The sequence below is a fragment of the Panthera onca genome, chromosome C1 (assembly GCF_046562875.1).
Source record: "Panthera onca isolate mPanOnc1 chromosome C1, mPanOnc1 haplotype 2, whole genome shotgun sequence".
In the NCBI taxonomy this organism is placed as follows: domain Eukaryota; kingdom Metazoa; phylum Chordata; class Mammalia; order Carnivora; family Felidae; genus Panthera; species Panthera onca.
Window position 1 is genome coordinate 198225531 of NC_138346.1, and position 16194 is coordinate 198241724.

At 61.9% G+C, this 16194-nt stretch overlaps 1 protein-coding gene across 1 annotated transcript in view; it reads left to right on the forward strand.

The window, feature by feature from the left end:
• Nucleotides 1-6044: 6044 nt before the first annotated feature.
• SDC3 (syndecan 3) overlaps nt 6045-16194 on the forward strand; it is a 35299-nt gene continuing 25149 nt past the window's right edge. The window contains exon 1 of the mRNA XM_078452139.2: nt 6045-6554. Coding sequence (XP_078308265.2) covers nt 6054-6554 — 501 coding nt within the window. The 5' untranslated portion in view covers nt 6045-6053. The remainder of the gene's footprint in view (nt 6555-16194) is intronic.

The window sequence follows — 16194 nt, forward strand, 5'->3', positions numbered from 1 at the left end:
AGGTCACCGGCCAGGGAGTGGCAGACCCAGGATCTGACCCCAAAGTCCCCAGGCCTCCCCTCCGGGCCGGTGGTGCTCGGCCCCTCCCCACACCTGCCCTCTGCCAGGCCCCATCCCAGGGCCACCCCCAGGGCCACCCCCAGGGCCACCCGCAGGGTGCTGGGAATGAAGGTTGGCCTCCCAGACCTGCTCCATCTATGCGGGAGGAGACTGGGGCCCAGGACAGGGAGGGGGGGACCGGAAGTGACCTGCTCAGGGCCACACAGACGGTGAGGACAGAGCAGGGACCCGTGTCACACTTAATGCGGGCCCTGGGATGGCGGCAACTTCAGCTCCCAGTCCGAGCCTGCCTGGCCGGGAGCTGGGACTCCAGAACTGGAGGCTGAGGTGTGGGTCCTAGTCTCTGTGAGCCTCGAAAACTCCAAGAAACACAAGACACATCAAATATCTCAGTGACAGTCATGCTCGCTCAGATTCCACGGCCTCAGGGGGAGGGGGGCCTCCTGGCCCCCCTTCAGGTCTTCCCGAGGCCCTGCTCCGGGTTGGTTTCCTGCACCCCAGTCTTTGGCTGTCACCCAGCCCGGCTGCTGTAGCCCCAGGAGGAGGTGAGAAAGAAAAAATATTTTTAGAGAGGCTTTTTTTTTTTTTTTTTTTTTTCCTTCTTCTTCTTCCAGGAAAATGACTCCAAATGTGCAATTTATTCCCAGGAACGGGGGTGTGTTCGTGGGATGGCTTCTGGAAAGGCAGTGCCCTCCTCCCTGCCCCCACCCTCCTGCTCTCTCCTCTTTCTCCACATCCCTGCAGTCCTGTCTTCTCCCTCCCCTCCCTGGGAAGACGGCAGGTGTGTGAACACCCACCCCTGGGCCAGCCCCCTCCCCGCCATCCCCAGCCATTTCCTAGTCCTGTGACCTTGACCTCGCAGGACTGGACCACCCCATGGAAGGAAGGGCTTGAATGAGGGCCTTGGTTGTGGGGTGATAGGTCTCACGCTGGGAGGTTTTGCAAATAGGGCATCTGGTCAAGGGCAATGGAGTAGGGGAGAGAAAGTCCCCAGGGCAGGGAATGAAGCAGCCTGGGGTTCTGCCACAGACTGAACCTGTGACCCTGGGCCAGTCACTTCCTCTTTGGGCCTCAGTTTTCTCACTTATACAAGAGGCAGGTGAAGGGAGGTGCAGTAGGGAAGAACAACACAAGGCCCCGCATGCTCGGTTCTTTCTGGGTTACAGTGAACAAGCTTCTAGAATGCTCTTCCTCATCCATGCACACCTGGAGCTGGAGCTCAAGCCCTCAGAGGCCATTCTCTTGGGCAGGGCTCAGCCTCTGCTGCCATCACCACCACTATGAAGCCTTCCCAGATTCCCTCCATGACATCTAAACCCTCAGCGTGGTGTTAACCCCTCCCTGACCAGGGTCCCGCTCGCTCATGCAAATTTAGAGGCAAATTTGTTGTAAACTTAATGAAGCTTAAGCATCAGGGCCCCGGCCTGCATATCCCCCTCCAAAGTCTTGTTCCGAATTTTGTATTTGTGATCCCCTCACACTGTGTAGGCTTCAGGCCCACAGAGATGGGACTCACCCTGTATTTTTCTCCCTACTCAGCTCGAGGCCCCAGAACCCTTCTCTTCCCTCAAGTAGCACCCCCCCCAACCCCCCCCCCCGACCCCTGCCACCTGGGTCAGGCCTGGACAGACAAGGGTTTCTGCTCAGGGTCTCTGAGCCTTTACTCACCCCACCTTCAAGGTCAGCCCCGCTCAAACAACGTCTGCCTCAGTCCTCCCCTTACCCCCACACCTGCCCTGACGGGCCTCCGGGGAGCCTTCTGGACTCCACAGTTTGTGAACTCCCGGCTCACAGATGTAGAAGAGGCCTGAGTTCAAATCCTGCCCCCTTCTGGGCAGCTGTGTGCCCAGGGGGCATCGCCCACCCCTCATCTTGAAAGGACTTGCCTAGCACACACAGGACTCAGGGCAAGCTCACGGCACGGGCCCGTCCCTCACACAGCCAGGGCCCTCGGAGGGGCAGGGGCTCCCCCCCCAGATGAAGGCCCTCACGGACACAGTCCTCTCTGCCTGCTTGCTCTGGCCCCTCCACAGGCCCCGAGGACTCCCCCAGAAGCTGAGGCTCACCCCATGGGCCTCTCACTTGCTGACACAGCCGACTGTGAGCCTCCCAAGCTCTCTCTGTGCCAGATTCCTGTTTCAGTTCCTGATTTGGGGGCCACTCACTTTACCACTGCCGCCACTTGGACTTTCTCAGAAGCCAGCCTGGGCCCCTGCCTCCATCTTGAATCCCGCCAAGACTGGACGTGGTGGCGAGGAAGGCGGGTGGGGAGGCAGCAGGGGAGGAGGGGCGGCCCAGGGGACACAGGGACGTCTCCCCCAGGGCCTAGGACTGCTTGGAGTGGACAGCCATCACGAGATGCCCTGTGCCCACAGGGGATGGCACGGCGTGCCCTCTTCTGTCCTGTGGGGCCTGTCCCCCGCTTTTCAACTGTGCCCCGCTTCTCAACTGTCCCCCGCGTTTCCCCAACTGTCAAAGGGGGACAATGTGAACAGCCAATGCATCGGTCGTGCTCGCTCACTGTGGGGGGGGGGGGGGCAGGCGTTGATGGAAGGGGCTCCCAAATGTTAGCTCCTCCTGTCCTCGTGGTGAGCGCCCTGGGAGGCAAGTGTGTTTGTTGTCCCCAAGTCACAGGGGCTGTGGGGACAAGTCAATGAGAGCTTTGCCGGCAAGGGCTCAGAACAGTGCCTGGCGAGCAGTGAGTCCTCAGTGGATCACAGCTCCACAGCGAGGTTGGGTGACAAGGAGCCAGTCTGTGTCACCAGACCTTGGGGGGGGGGGGTGGCCGGTAGAGTCAGGCAGCTGTGACCGAGCACCTAACCGTATGCCAGGGCTCGGGGACGCGGCTGTCAACGAGGTGGCTCAGGTGCCGAGGTCACGGACGTCGCTGAGGCCTGCCACATCCCCTCAGCTGTCTCGGCTGTCCCGTTGGGAGCCCAGAGTCAAGGCCAAGAGCAGAGAAAGGTCTGAGTGGACGGGGCGGTGACGCATGGCTGTTAGGCATGCCTGTCAGGGCCCTGGGGCTCCAGGCTCATCTGCGTACGTCTACAACTTGGTCATGTCCGTCCATGTGACAGTATGAATCCCCTCAGTGACTCCGTCACTCCCCATAAGCTTCCTGACATACTTCCGAACTCGGCACTACTGTGTGGCTGTTCAGAGCCTGGGTCAGGATTCCCCAATTGTGTGACCTCGGGCAGGTGTCCTGCCCCCTCTGTGGGGATGTCGTCAGGGTGCCCTTCTCAGAGCGGCGCCGGGCATGTCGTCAGCTCTGTCAGAGCTCTGTGACTATCGTCCACGGGGGTTCCGGGGTGCTCCCGCTTCCGGGGGAAGACAGCGAAGCAAGGTGGGGAGCGCAAAGATGGGGCTTGCCCAGCCCCGCCCCGGGGGGGTCAGCGAGGCCGCCCAGGGGGCCCAAGTGGGCCGGCTGCCTGTATGGATCGTGACGGTGGTGGGTGAAGGGCAACCCCGAGGTTCTGGGACACAGCTCGAAGGCACAGGTGGGCGTGGGGCAGGTGGTTGCAGGGTGGCCTGTGTGCCCAAGGGCGGACGGATGGGAGCATCTGGGAGCCCTGGGGGGAGCAGGAGCAGGGTGAGCCCCTCAGGGGCCCAGACCCGCTCCCTTCTGGCCGCGACCCGCGACCCATATCTCTGGCAGCAGCAGGTGGCGCTCCTAGCCTGCCCAGCCCCCAGATCCTCCCTCTCCCCACCTCCTAGGGAAGTCACGGGCAAGGGGCTGCTGCTTCCAGAAGTCTCAGAACCGGCAGGAACCTCTGAAGATGAGCCATGCCCACTGCCCACCCTGTGCAGGAAGATTGTCCTAATGGCCTCCCCGATAGCTAGTTTTCGGAGCCTTGCATACCTCCCAAGACAGAGCGTTCACTACCTCTCAAGAGTAGCCATCTGTGGCCGGCTGCAATTTTCACACGTCCCACCTCACACTGAGCTGACCTGACGAGTGGCTTCTCATACTGTCCTCCCCACCCCCCCCCCCCACCCCCAGCCTTGCTGGCTCTGCCCCTTTGGAAGCTCCTCAGAGCCAGTCTGTTCACTGGCCTGGTCTGCAGCCCTTCTGGGAGGTGACTAGCCCGCGAACCAGGTCCCTGACAACTTGGCCACCTCTACCGGACCCCGAGCACGTGTAATCACGAACTGACACCTGCCCCTGAGCCTGACACGCGAGGGCACTCGATTTATATTTGGAGAACGAACGAACGAACGAATGAATGAACGAACGCTGTCTGGTCATTATTTCCATATTATAGTTGGGAAGCTAACGCTCAGAAAGGTAAAGCTACTCCTCCAGGGTCACACTTCTTGTAACCGGCAGGACTGGGATCCGCCCAAGAGCCAGTGGTCTTCAAATCCGAGCTGTGCCGTCTCAACCGGAACCCCCTCTTGCCCTCCCGGGCCCCGCCGGCCCCTCTCTGCCCACCTCCCCAAGGTGCCCATGGGTCAGAATTGGGGATATGATTTCCAGAGGCTGGGACTCGAGAATTCCTAGGGATGTTCACATCTCCGAGTTGGAAAGCTTCCCTCCCTTCCTGTCCAGGATCTCTGCCAAAGGGCAGCTAGCCTGGCCTTACATACCCCTTGGGGACTGGGCTCCCTCTCCCTCTGAGGGCACACTTCTAATTCAGCTCAACCTAACGCCGAGCCGATGTTTGTCCTCTGGACCTGCTCCCCAGGGCCCTGAAGGACAAGTCCCATCCCCCCGCGACACCCCAGATTATGGCCGGCACCCCAGACTCTTTTCCTCTGGGCTCAACCCCCCATCCTCTCCCCTACTGGCTCCATTTGTCCTGGTTTTAGTTCCTTTTTTCTTGGGGGAACTGTCCCAGTTTCAGCTCAGTTTGGTTCCCGTATCCTGATAGCAGGCGCCCTGGACAGGGTACCGGACACAGGGGCAGATTGCCATCGTTAGCAAATAACCTCACCTCTTTGGGCCTCAGTTTCCCATCGAGGTACTGGAGATACAGACAACACCTGCTTTATGGGGCTGCTGAGAGAGGGTGAAACGAGACAACCATGTACAATACTTGGGGCCATGCTGGCATGTGACCAGGGCTTAACAAATATGTGCCTCCCCCCCCAACACCTGGGGCCGGATGAGCTCAGGTGAATGGGAAACACATTCATTGAATCAACACATTTGCACTGAGCTCCCACTATGTGCCAGGTCCTGGGCTAGTGCTGGGGACACAGCAGTGAACTGGATGACCCAGACCCCACCCTCCTGGAGCTCATGTGCTGGGTGGTGGGGACTTGAAGAAGAAGTAAAGTGCATAGAACGCCCGAGGGGGGTGAGGGCAGTAGAGACAGGCCAGGCAAGGCACTGTCACTCAGGGACATACGTCTACACCACCCGCACTGGAGGAGGGGGTCCTCGGTTCTCAGGCATGAAATAAATGAGTGTCAGAGAGCCGGGGCCTCACAGCTGCGGGGGGAGCAGCGCCGCCGCAGGCCTGTCCCGCTTTTCCTAGGCGGATCCAGTGACAGGGGCGGAAGTCCACAACTCTCGTGGGTGCAGAGGGGGCACTGAGGCCCAGAGAGGTCCAGGCCTGGTAGCAGGTGTCCTGAGGATATCAAAGCCCCTGGACTTGGGTGACCTCTGGCCCTCTGTGTCCACCGGCTTGGGGCCGGTGGTGGTGATGGGTCCTGGAAGAGCCACGTGAACGGCCCCCTTAGGGGGAAGCCGCTAATGAGCACACAAATGCCACCCATCTACTCAGACCCTCAAACGAGCCAGGCCCGTCCTCCTGCATTCCCACGCGGATCCTTTCCTTCCGGCGCTCACCACCGCCCTCGGAGGCGCGTTCTGCGGGATCCCCGTGCTCCTCCCGACCGCGGCTCGGCGAGGCGGCCCACTAGTCCCAGGTCGCGCAGCAGCCACAGCGGCGGGGCTGGCGAAGGCCGGGGCGCGGGCGGGGGGGAAGGGGAAGGGACGGGCAGGGGGGGCGCAGGGCCCGGGCAGGGGCCGGCGGGGCGGGGTGATGGTGGCGGGGGCCGACGGAGTGCCGGGGTCCGGGGCAAGGGCGGCGGGGGTCCGGGGTGGGGGGGAGGTGGGGGCGCGCTCCGGCCCGCCCCGCCCCCCGCCCCTCCTCCCGCTCCGCCCGCGCTGGGGGCGGCCCGGCGGCGGCGGCGGCGGCGGCAGCGGCGGCGGCGGCGGCGGCGGCGCACGCTTCCTGCGGGCGCGGCTGCTGTGGGCGCGGAGCTGCGAGGCGGAGCCGGGCCGCCGAGCCGGGAGCCGCGAGCCGGGAGCGCGTCGGTCCAGCCTGCGGGCCGCGCCGCCGCCGAGCAGCCGCCCCGCGCGCCGCGCCTCGGGAACAAAGGCGCCCGCCGCCGCCGCCGCCGCCATGAAGCCGGGGCCGCCGCACCGCGCCGGGGCCGCCCACGGGGCAGGCGCCGGGAGCGGGGCCGCGGCAGGGCCCGGGGCCCGCGGGCTGCTCCTGCCGCCGCTGCTGCTGCTGCTGCTGGCCGGGCGCGCCGCGGGGGTGAGTGACGCGCGCCGGGCCCCGCGCTGCCGGGTCCCCGGTCCCCGATGTCCCGCGCGCCCCTGTCCCCGCGCCCCCGGCCCCCGTGTCCCCCGGTCCCCCCGCGCTCCCCGGTCTCCGATCCCCCGCGCGCCCCGGTCCCCGCGCTCCCCGGTCCCCGAGCCCCCGAGCCCCCGCGCGCCCCTGTCTCCGCGCCCCCGGTCCCCGCACTCGGCACCTCGCGCCCCCCGGTCCCGGGTTCCCCCCACCCTGCACTCGGCACCCCGCCCCCGCACCCCTCAGACCTCCGCATGCCCCCAACCCCCCTTTTCCCCGGGCGACCCCCGCCCCCCAGCTCCAGGCTGGCCTGGAGGGGGGGGGGGCCGTCCCCGCCGCCGCCCGCCTTTGGGGGCTCGCTCCTCCTTGCTCTCGGGACCCCTCCCCGGCAGGCGGCCCTGCGGGAACCGGAGCGCGGGTCGTGGACCCCGCGCCCCTCCCCAGTGGCCCCGCGGGCGGAGCGGGGTCCCCTGCCCCGGTGGAGAGGCGCGGGGCGGGCCCGACTGCGGGCGAGGGGTCGCCGGGCGCGGGGCCCGGGCTGGGTGTGTCGCCGGTCTTGAGCGAACGTGGCTTTTGCTTCGTGGGTGTGCCCAGACCGCGGCCACTTTTAGGGAATTGGGTCGATTCCCCCTGGGGCACGGGGGTGGGGGGGTGCGTTTGGTTCCTCCGAGGGTCGCTGTGGGGAGGGCGGGGGGGGGGGGGGGCGGAGAGGGGGAGGAGGGTGACTTGTGTGAAGGTGACCTGAGGGGCTGAGTGAGGGTGACCCTGTGTGTATGACCACCTCTGTGAAGGCTGTTGGGACCCGTGGGCTGTGTGCGGGTGAAGGATGAGAAGCAGTCCGCCACATGGCGGGGTGCCACCGTGCCTTACCTGAACGTGCGGTGATCCTGTGGGGGTGACCTATTGTGCTGGCCGTGTGTACCAGGGACGGGGCTGGGCAACTGTTGGCCGTGGCTGTGTGTGCCTGGGGGGGTGAGTGTGTGTCTGGGAGGGACGTGTGCGGTGGGTGTGTGCTTGGCCCCACACCCAATGTGTGTGTGCATGTGTGTGCTCCGGGCGGCGTGGATGACCCTGTGCAGGGGGGCATGTACCCTTGAGGGGGGGCAGAGTGGGTGCAGGTTGAGGCGAGTATATATGCAGGCAGTGACCCCTTGAGTGTCCGTTTGAGTGACCACACAGCTGTGGGGTTGAGCTCCGTCCCAGCTCCATTAGGGGGAGCAGGAGGAGGTATAGGGAAGAAGGGCGACTCCTCCCCGCTTTGAGGGACCCGGGTCCCAAGTGAGTTCCCCCATGGGCACGTGTCTGGAGCCTGGTCTGGGGATGAGCTGGGGGGTTCTAGACCCCGTTTCCTTGGTTGGCTCTAGGAGCTATGCCTGGCCCTCATTCCCCAGGTCTCTCAGGCAACCGCCAGGTGCCGACTCTGCCCCTGTGTGTCTTTTTGGGCCTTAGTTGGCCAGTCTGTAAAAGGGGGAGAAGGACAGGCTCAGAGGTTGCTTCTTGGACAGACAGGCTACTCATCAGCTTTCCCCATCTGGGGGCTGAACTGAGGGGAGAGAGAGTGTTGAATGCCAAGGCGAGTATAGTGTCTGGTAGGCTGGATGCCTCCTCCCTATGTGCCCCCCACCCCCACCCCCAGGAGGGGTGAGCAGAAGTCCCTGGGAGGGACTGGGACCCAGCCCATCCTAGCACCTGGGTCACTTTCTCAGCTCCGTTTCCGGAAGACCAATTTTGAAATCAAAGGCGTGGAAATAACACAGCCTTGGGCTCAACTCCTTCGATCCCCACTGACTCGTGGTATGACCTTGGGCATGCCGGCTCCACTCCCTGAGCCTCTGTTTCCCCCTCTGTGAAATGGGGCTGGCGTACCACCTTTCTCAGGAATGAGATGGTATCTGTAGTCCTAGCCCGGAGTAAATGTGTGATGTACAGATGAATGAAAAGGGACGTGGGACAGAATGCTTTACATTTGGAAGCCCAGAGGGGAAGGGGCAGGAATGAGCTGTATGCCCCTGGGCAAGTCCCATCCTCTGCTGAACCACTGTTCCTCAAGATCAGAACAAGGCTAATCTAATTCATGCCCCATAAGGGGGTGGAGGGAAGGAAGTGAAAGGGGGTGGAGGGAAGGAAGTGAGCGCCCGAGGTGAGTAGGGTCTCCCTGAACCTGAGGGTGAGGTAGATTGGGTGTGGTTCAGACCCAAAGCTGAGTGGCAGATAAAGGCAAGATGGTGGGCTTGACTGGGAGGGGCTCCAGATGGTGAGGGGAGAGGGGGAGCCCCTCTCCACGCCTCACATCTTCCCAGGGTGGGAGGCTGTCCAGGAGGAGCATCGTCTCATCTGGCCCCGGAGGCGAAGGGTAAATGAATGGTGCCCGGCTGCCCAGGTGCCCTAACAGAGGGAGAGGGTGATGCCTGTGGCAGGAGGGACCGAGGTTGGACCAGAAGAGCCCCACCCAGGTTGGCTTCAGGAGTGGCCTCCGTGGCGGGGTCCTCTGAGGACATCGCTCGGATGGGCAGTGGCTGGCTTAGGGCAGGGGAGGGACAAGATGACCCCTGGGTTTGCCCACCAGCTTGAAAGGGAGTGTGTGTGGTCGGGGTGGGGGGTGGGGCTTCCAGGGTGGCCTGTGGGGATAGCAGGTCCCAGTCATGCAGACGGTGCGTGGGTGGGTGGGTGTGTGTCTTCGGGCATCTGCTTTGGGGAGTCCTCTGTCCTGAGAGACCAGGTGTCTGGGATTCTGAAGGACAGCTGCCTTCAGGGCCACCTCAGTCCCTACCCAGAAAAGCTCGGAGTGTGGAGCTTCTGGAAGTTTTAGCTTCGAAACATGTTTTCTTAGAAGCTCAGGGCTGGAAGGGATTTGGGGTGTCACCTCGTCGTGTTGGAATATTCCCCGTGATGGGAGGTCACTCCTTTGTGGCTGTGTGACCTTGTGAAAGTTAGTTAACCTCTCTGTGCCTCGTTTCCACCTCTGTAAAACTGGTAGAATAACAAAAACCAAAGAGGTTACCGTGGAAAGCTTCTAGTACAGTGCCTGGCACATAGTAAACACCCAACAAATGTTGATTTCGTGTTCTTTTGTAAGGTTGTTATTCTGTGGCTGGGGACCACTGGGAGGTGAAATCAATCAAGGAATTCTGTTTTGTTTTTGGTTTTTGTTTTGAAACATTTACTTATTTTTGAGAGAGAGAGAGAGAGAGACAGAGCACGAATGGGGGAGGGGCAGAGAGACAGAGGGAGACACAGAATCTGAAGCAAGCTCCGGGCTCTGAGCTGTCAGCACAGAACCCGACTGGCGGGGGCTCAAACTCATGAACCGTAAGATCATGACCTGAGCTGAAGTCAGAAGCTTAACCAATCGAGTCACAAGGAATTCTTTTGAAGCCCCACCCCCAGGCCTGGTGTTTCCTGCCCCCTCCCACCCCCCACCCCCACCCCCCATTTCCAGTCCTGGAGCTCTGTACTCCTCCAGCCACCCTGTGACTGAATGATGAGTTGTCAGAGCTAGATTGTCCTCACTATAAAAATTAAAAGTTGGGGACCCTGGGGCTGTTGGAGGTCAGGCCCCGACCCAGGGACACCACAGGGGTCTGCTCTCTGTTAGCTCCCAAGGTGGCAGGGGCTCCAAAGACAGACACCTGCTGTAGTGACCTTGAGTGAGGGATTTCTCTGTTTCAACTTTCTCATCTGTAAAATGGGGACTATAACCATGCCAACCTCCCAGGGATGTGGCGATGAGAAAATGAACCCCTGGGGTAGACTGAGCACAGCCTGCCACGTCGTGAGCTCTCAGCAGAGAGGGTCTTTGCAGGAGGGAGCCCGGAGAGGTCAGGGAGGGCTTCCTGGAGGAGGAGGTTTTGAGTTCTGCAATAAAAGCGGTCACCACGTGGCATGGAGCAAGCTGTAGCCTGCCATAACCCCAGGCTTTCTTACTTGTCGACTGGAGACAAATACTTGACTTCTAGGACTGCTTCTGGGGGTTGCAACATCCTCGTGGCAGAGTTGGGATGGGGACCTGGCGCCTTCTACACCCTAGGGAGCAACCCAGTGCTTCCAGCTGCCAGTTCAGTGTGTTACTTGTTCCCTCGTGTTGGGGGTTCTACTGTAGAAAAAAAGCCCTTTGGCCTTTTGAAGACGGATGACGCCTCCCACCTCATGGAACGGGACAAGGGGTCTCTGGGGGGGCCCCGGGGCAGCACTGGGGCAGGGCAGTTCTGGGCTTGGGCTCTGGAAAGTGCTGGGGCATCAGTGGGGTGGGTGAGAGGGGTCCTCCTGAAGGGAAGAAAGAGGTGGAGACAGAGTCCCCCCCTTCCCCGAGAAGCCAGGCCTCCCTCCAGACACTCCCATTGGAGCTGGGATCCCCCCACCTCCCCGAGCCTGGCTGCTTGGAGGAGAGGGATGGGTCATTCTAGAAGGGGCTGCAGTAGGATTGCGGAGGGCTGGAGCAGACTGAGGCAGCTGGGGGTGGGGATGGGGATGGGAGGTGGTCAAGTCTCCATCTGTCTTTGTCATCCCTCCCCCCCCCCCCCCCCACGGGGACTGGGCAGGATCTGGGAGGCGGGGCGCACACCCCCGGGGCTTAATGACAGAAACAGCAAACTAAGCTCACTGGAGCCCCGCCCACCAGGCACTTGATCGTCTTTGGAGGTGGGAACTGTTAGAACCTCCATTTTACGGAGGCACCGGGAGGTTAAATGACTTGCCCAGGGTCCCACAGCTGGAAAGTAGCAGAGCCGGATGGAGCCAGGGCCTGGCAGGCCAAGAGGACTGGGCCGCGGTCCGAATTTTACCCCCTCTTGCTCTGTGATCTTGGGCAAGCTACTTCTCCCTGGGGCCTCCTTACCACCCCCCCAGATGAATCCCACATTACCTGCTGTCCCCTAAGGGCTTGCTCTCTGCCAGGCTCTGGGCCAGGCACGTCCCCCATCTCTTTTCATCTAATGCTTCCCCTGGCCTTGGAGGTGGGTGGCACTAAATACGTGTTTCGGGTGGCGGAGGGGGGAGGGGTGGCGCTTACCCAATGCTTGAGCCTGGAGCCCTTGCTCCTCGGCCACCTCACAAGGCTTTGTCATCTGTAAAATGGGCTTCTTTGAGGGTCATGGGTTTGGATTGACGGAGAGCTTTGTCAACTGTGCAGGATGAGGGGTGGGGCTCGTCTCTGGTCAGGGCCCAGGAGAGGGGAAATACTTAGAACTTCAGGACGTGAGGGGTCTAACCTGCCCCCCCCACCCAGCCCCATGCCCCCTGGCTCACGCTGGTTGCCCTCAGTGTTGGGGCTCACGCTGCATCGGTGATGAGGCCTGCGTGGAATCCCTTCTGCCCCTCAGAAAGCTGTCACGTGTGGAGCCCAAGTCTGCATCCCTGCGGTACCCCAAGGCCAGCTTTGCTCCTGGCTCAGAATTGAACGGTCTGAATGAGGGAATGAGTGAAGGAAGGAAGGAAGGAAACCAGGACTCTGAGCTTTGGAGCCCAGGAGGGGGGGCTTTGTGTTCTCTCCTTCGGAGGTGGGTTGAGGGGACAGTGAGGGACAGCGAGACTGGCGGAATTCTGCTGGGCCCAAGCGTGTGCCCGTGGGCTAGGAGGTGCCCGGGGGCCGCATGGAGCGGGCCTGAGGTCTGAGTGCCAGGGTGCGGCCACCGCATCTGGGTGGGACAGGGGCACTGTGGCTCTGGGCTCCAGCTCAGCTGCTCGGAAGCCTGTGATTTGGTGTCTGGGGCAGGGGGGCAGGGTGCCAGGAGCCGTCCTAGGGCCCAGCCCCTTGCTCCTGCCCCCCCCCCCCCACCAGTCCCCATCCCAGCAGGGGGTGGGGTCTGGGCTGGTCTCAGACCACCTGGCTCGTCTTGCTGTCCCCACTAACGGTCCGCCACATCCTGGGAACATCAGGCCAGGACTGGGTAAATATTTGTTGACTGGCCTCCTTGGGGGCCGCCCCCCTGCTTTGGCTCCCAGCCTTCCAAGATTCCAGGAGGCTGGGTAGCCTTTACTTCCGGCCCCCCTCCCTTCAGAGTAGGCCCCGGCCAGAGGGGTGGCTGCTCCCCTCCCCCCACTGACCAGGCCTAGTCTCCACGCCAAACAGGAAGCCGTGATTACAGGGGGGAGTCTGGGCAGCAGTGGCTGAGGGCCCAGCTGCAGGATGGGGGTGGGGGTGGCCCCTGACAAATGATCTGGCCTCTTCCCTACCTGGCTGCTGAGGGTGGAGGGCAGGGAATGTCTGTGCTGGCCTTTTATACCAGATGGACAGGGTTTCCACAACCTCTGTGACCCAGCTGGCCAAGGTCTGCTGCCTTCTTTCCACCCCTGGGCCCCAACCTGGGCCTTGGTGCCGTCTGTTTTGGGGTCTCCAAACCGGGGGTGCAGCTGGAGGTAGTGGAACCAGCCAACCAGCTTGAAATCCTGGTTCTGCCAGTTTCTTGGCTGTGTGAGCTTGGCAAGTTTGCCTAACCTCTCTGAGCCTTGTTCTCTTGTCTCGGTTGAGCTCAGAGTACCTCTGTCTCCAGAGTTGCTGGAGAATGAACAACATGAAGTAATAAAGTGCCCGATAAGGGGCGGGTCTCCCATAAATGCTGATTTCTTCCATTTACCTGCTTTGGCTTTGCTCTTTTCCTGTCCCACTCTTGGCCTCATCTGAGGAGTTGGTTTGGGGGGGGTGGGAACAAGGCTTTCCCTTGGAGAGCGGGAACCGGGTTTGAATGATCACGGATGACCCAAAGTAGAACCCTGAAGGGTGCGGTCTACCCTGAAAGGGAGAACTTGAGCCGGATTAGAAGAGGCACTTCCCAGTGCCTCGTGGTGCTGAGTTCAAGGGCAGTTTGGTTCTCTGAGGCTACTGGCAGTTTGCAGTCCGGTCTGGAGGCGGAAGATTGGCCTCAATGGCTCTTCGGGCCCTTCTGGTCCTAGAGCTCCCGGGAGACCTTGCTGTTTGCAGCTTTAGCTCAGGACGTGGTGATGCTGGGTTCTTTCCCCTTTCCCCCCAGCTGAGGGACACCTTGGCTGTGGCCCCTGGCCCGGACTGGGTGACCGTTGTTTGTACAGGGCGTCAGAGGTGGGAGAGCCCTAAGGAGATGACCAGCCCCATGGTCTGCCGTCTCCTAGTGGGAGTCCGGAGACCCAGAGGCAGCTCGGGGCCTTGACCAAGGGTTGGGCCTTGGTATCCAGCCTGAGTTGGGCTCACTGAGCCTTCCACACTCTCAGAGGCGGTGGCATTGCCATCCTCTAGAAGGCTCAGAGATGTCAAGCCACTTGCCAAAGCTCACACAGCCGGGTCCTGGTGGAACCAGCTGTCCAGTTGCCCTTTCACCTACTCTGGAGTTCTCTGTCCCTTTGCTGACCTGTCATCACACCCCCTCCAGAGGGGGCCGGGGTTTTCTGAGACGGGGCAGGATGGGATGGAGGGTAATGCTTCATCCTGCTTCCGCAATGGGTAGGGGGCTTGCTTCAGCCCAAACTCTCCTAGAGCTCGCTGTGCCCCCTGTACAGCCGGCCGGCACCCCCCATCCTGCCCCTCCTCCACCAGCTCTGCTCGCCAGCCCAGACTTTACTAAGGGTAGTTTGGAAACAGTCAGCAGTGGGATCTGGGAAATCTAACTGCAGCAAGCTGATTGCCAATGCCATGGCAGGCACCAGGGGCCTGTGGGCGGCTCCCTGGGTCCCTCCTTGGGCTGGGGTGTGGGGGAGCCGCGTGGGGGCTTAGAGGCCTGAGCCGACAAGGTTCCTAGAGAGCTGGGGGTTGTTACACTGGGAGCAGGGGGGTCTTGTCGGCATGCCGGGCACAACCCATGCACTGGCATCCTCCGCGGGGCCCCCGGCTGGGGGGTGGGTGACCTTGTTTCCTGTCTGCCCTTCGCTGACCCGCCGCCTGTTGACTGCCGCCCTCTTAGGGCCAGGCTGCCCTGGGGGCCGGGGTGGGGGTGTCTGCGGCTGAATTCTGGCGCCTGCCCTCAAGATGAGGGCGTCTGCTGGGAAGACGGACACGGACGGTGACAGCAGGCCAGTGCGTGCTCACACGCCTCGTCTCCGTTCTTACCATGACCCTGCGAGCCGGGGTTGCTATCCCACTGTGCAGATGGGGACCCAGAGGCCCAAGGTGAGGCGGTCCGCGAGCAGCTGGAGTCTGTGCTTCCGAGAGGCCGTGATGCCAGGGGCCGGCCGCGTGGGCTGCTGTGCGCATGCGCGGGGGCGTCTTTTGCTTGACCGACTGGCTCGTTCCGCAGACGTCGTTGAGCACCTGCCGTGTGCTGGGCCCTGTGCCAGGGGCTGGGGGTGTGCAGGGCTCTCGGGCGGGCTGTGTGTTGGCGGCGGGCGCTGGGTTGTGCCCGCGCCGGGCGTCCGGGGCTCTGCCGCGGGAGAGCGGGCCAGCCAGTGGCTCACGAGGTGGGCTTTGAGTCCCAACCAAGGCATCTGGGTTCCATTCTGCAGGTGGGGGATGTGGGTCTTGAGGTGGGCGCAGCCACGCTGCCCTGAGGGGCTGGCATGAGATGCCAACAAGACCACAGATGTGACCTATTCGTATTGAATCCTGCCTGTTGAGGGCCTGCCCCGTGCAAGCCAGTCGGCCAAGCGTCTTCTCTACGGAAACTCGCTGAGTCCTTACAACACCCCTGGGAAGGGGGGACCGTTATTATCTTGCTTTCACAAAAGAGGAAGTTGAAGCACAGAGAGGTTAAGTAACTTGTCCAAGGTCAACAGAGTGGCGTGCCTGCTAGGATTTGAACCCAGGCCATCTAGAATGCTCCCTGGTGTACAAGTGCTGCCTCCTGCTACCTCGTGCTTTGCAAACTGTAAAGTGTGATGCCCTGAGAGGATGAGTCTGGGGCCAGTCACATCTCGCTAAGGCACCTGAATCCGTGTGGCTGCTGGGGGAGAGGCCCCGACCCGGCCCTGGGGGCTCCTGGCTTCCACACTGGTCTTTTCTCTGCTGCCTGTTTTCTGTCTAGGGTGGGCCAGGGGCTGAGGCCATCCTAGGCTGGGGGAAGATCAGAGGGCCAGAGAGTCTTTCGGCTGGAAGGGCCCTTGGACGCAACTCTTGTGCAACTTGTTCATTGTCCTGAAGGGGGGACGGAGGCCAAAGGAGTGATCTCTAGTCACAGCAAGAATCTTCTGAGGTCTGGTGGTTTAGCCTTCTTATTTTACATATGGGGAAACTGAGGCGCAAAGAGGAATAGTGGCTGGCCCAAAGTAACACAGCACGTTGGCCGCTGAGCTGGGACAAAGGACGGTCTCCTGACTCCCCGACACCGTCTCTTGTACCGTTTCTCCTCTGTACCTGTCTCTGTTGTGCCACGACTGCAAGCCCAGCTCCCCCCACCCTTCTCCCCCAGGAAGCCACCCCTAACCCAAGCCCCGCTGCCCTCAGCCGCAAGACTCTATGCCAGATTGATTCCTATCAGTGCATTCGGTGTATTTCTCCCCAGTTTCATCCCTTGGCCCTGTTCACCCCTCACTGCTACCACTCTGTTCCCTGGGCGCAGAGTACAACCTCATTTCTCTCGCCTTCGCGTCTACCTGCGTGCTGTGCACTCTCCGTGGACTTGGCCCCTTCTCCGGTGAACTCCTACTCATCCTGCAAAACCCCGCACAGGTGTGCCCTCCTCTGGGAATCCTTTACCGACCTCTC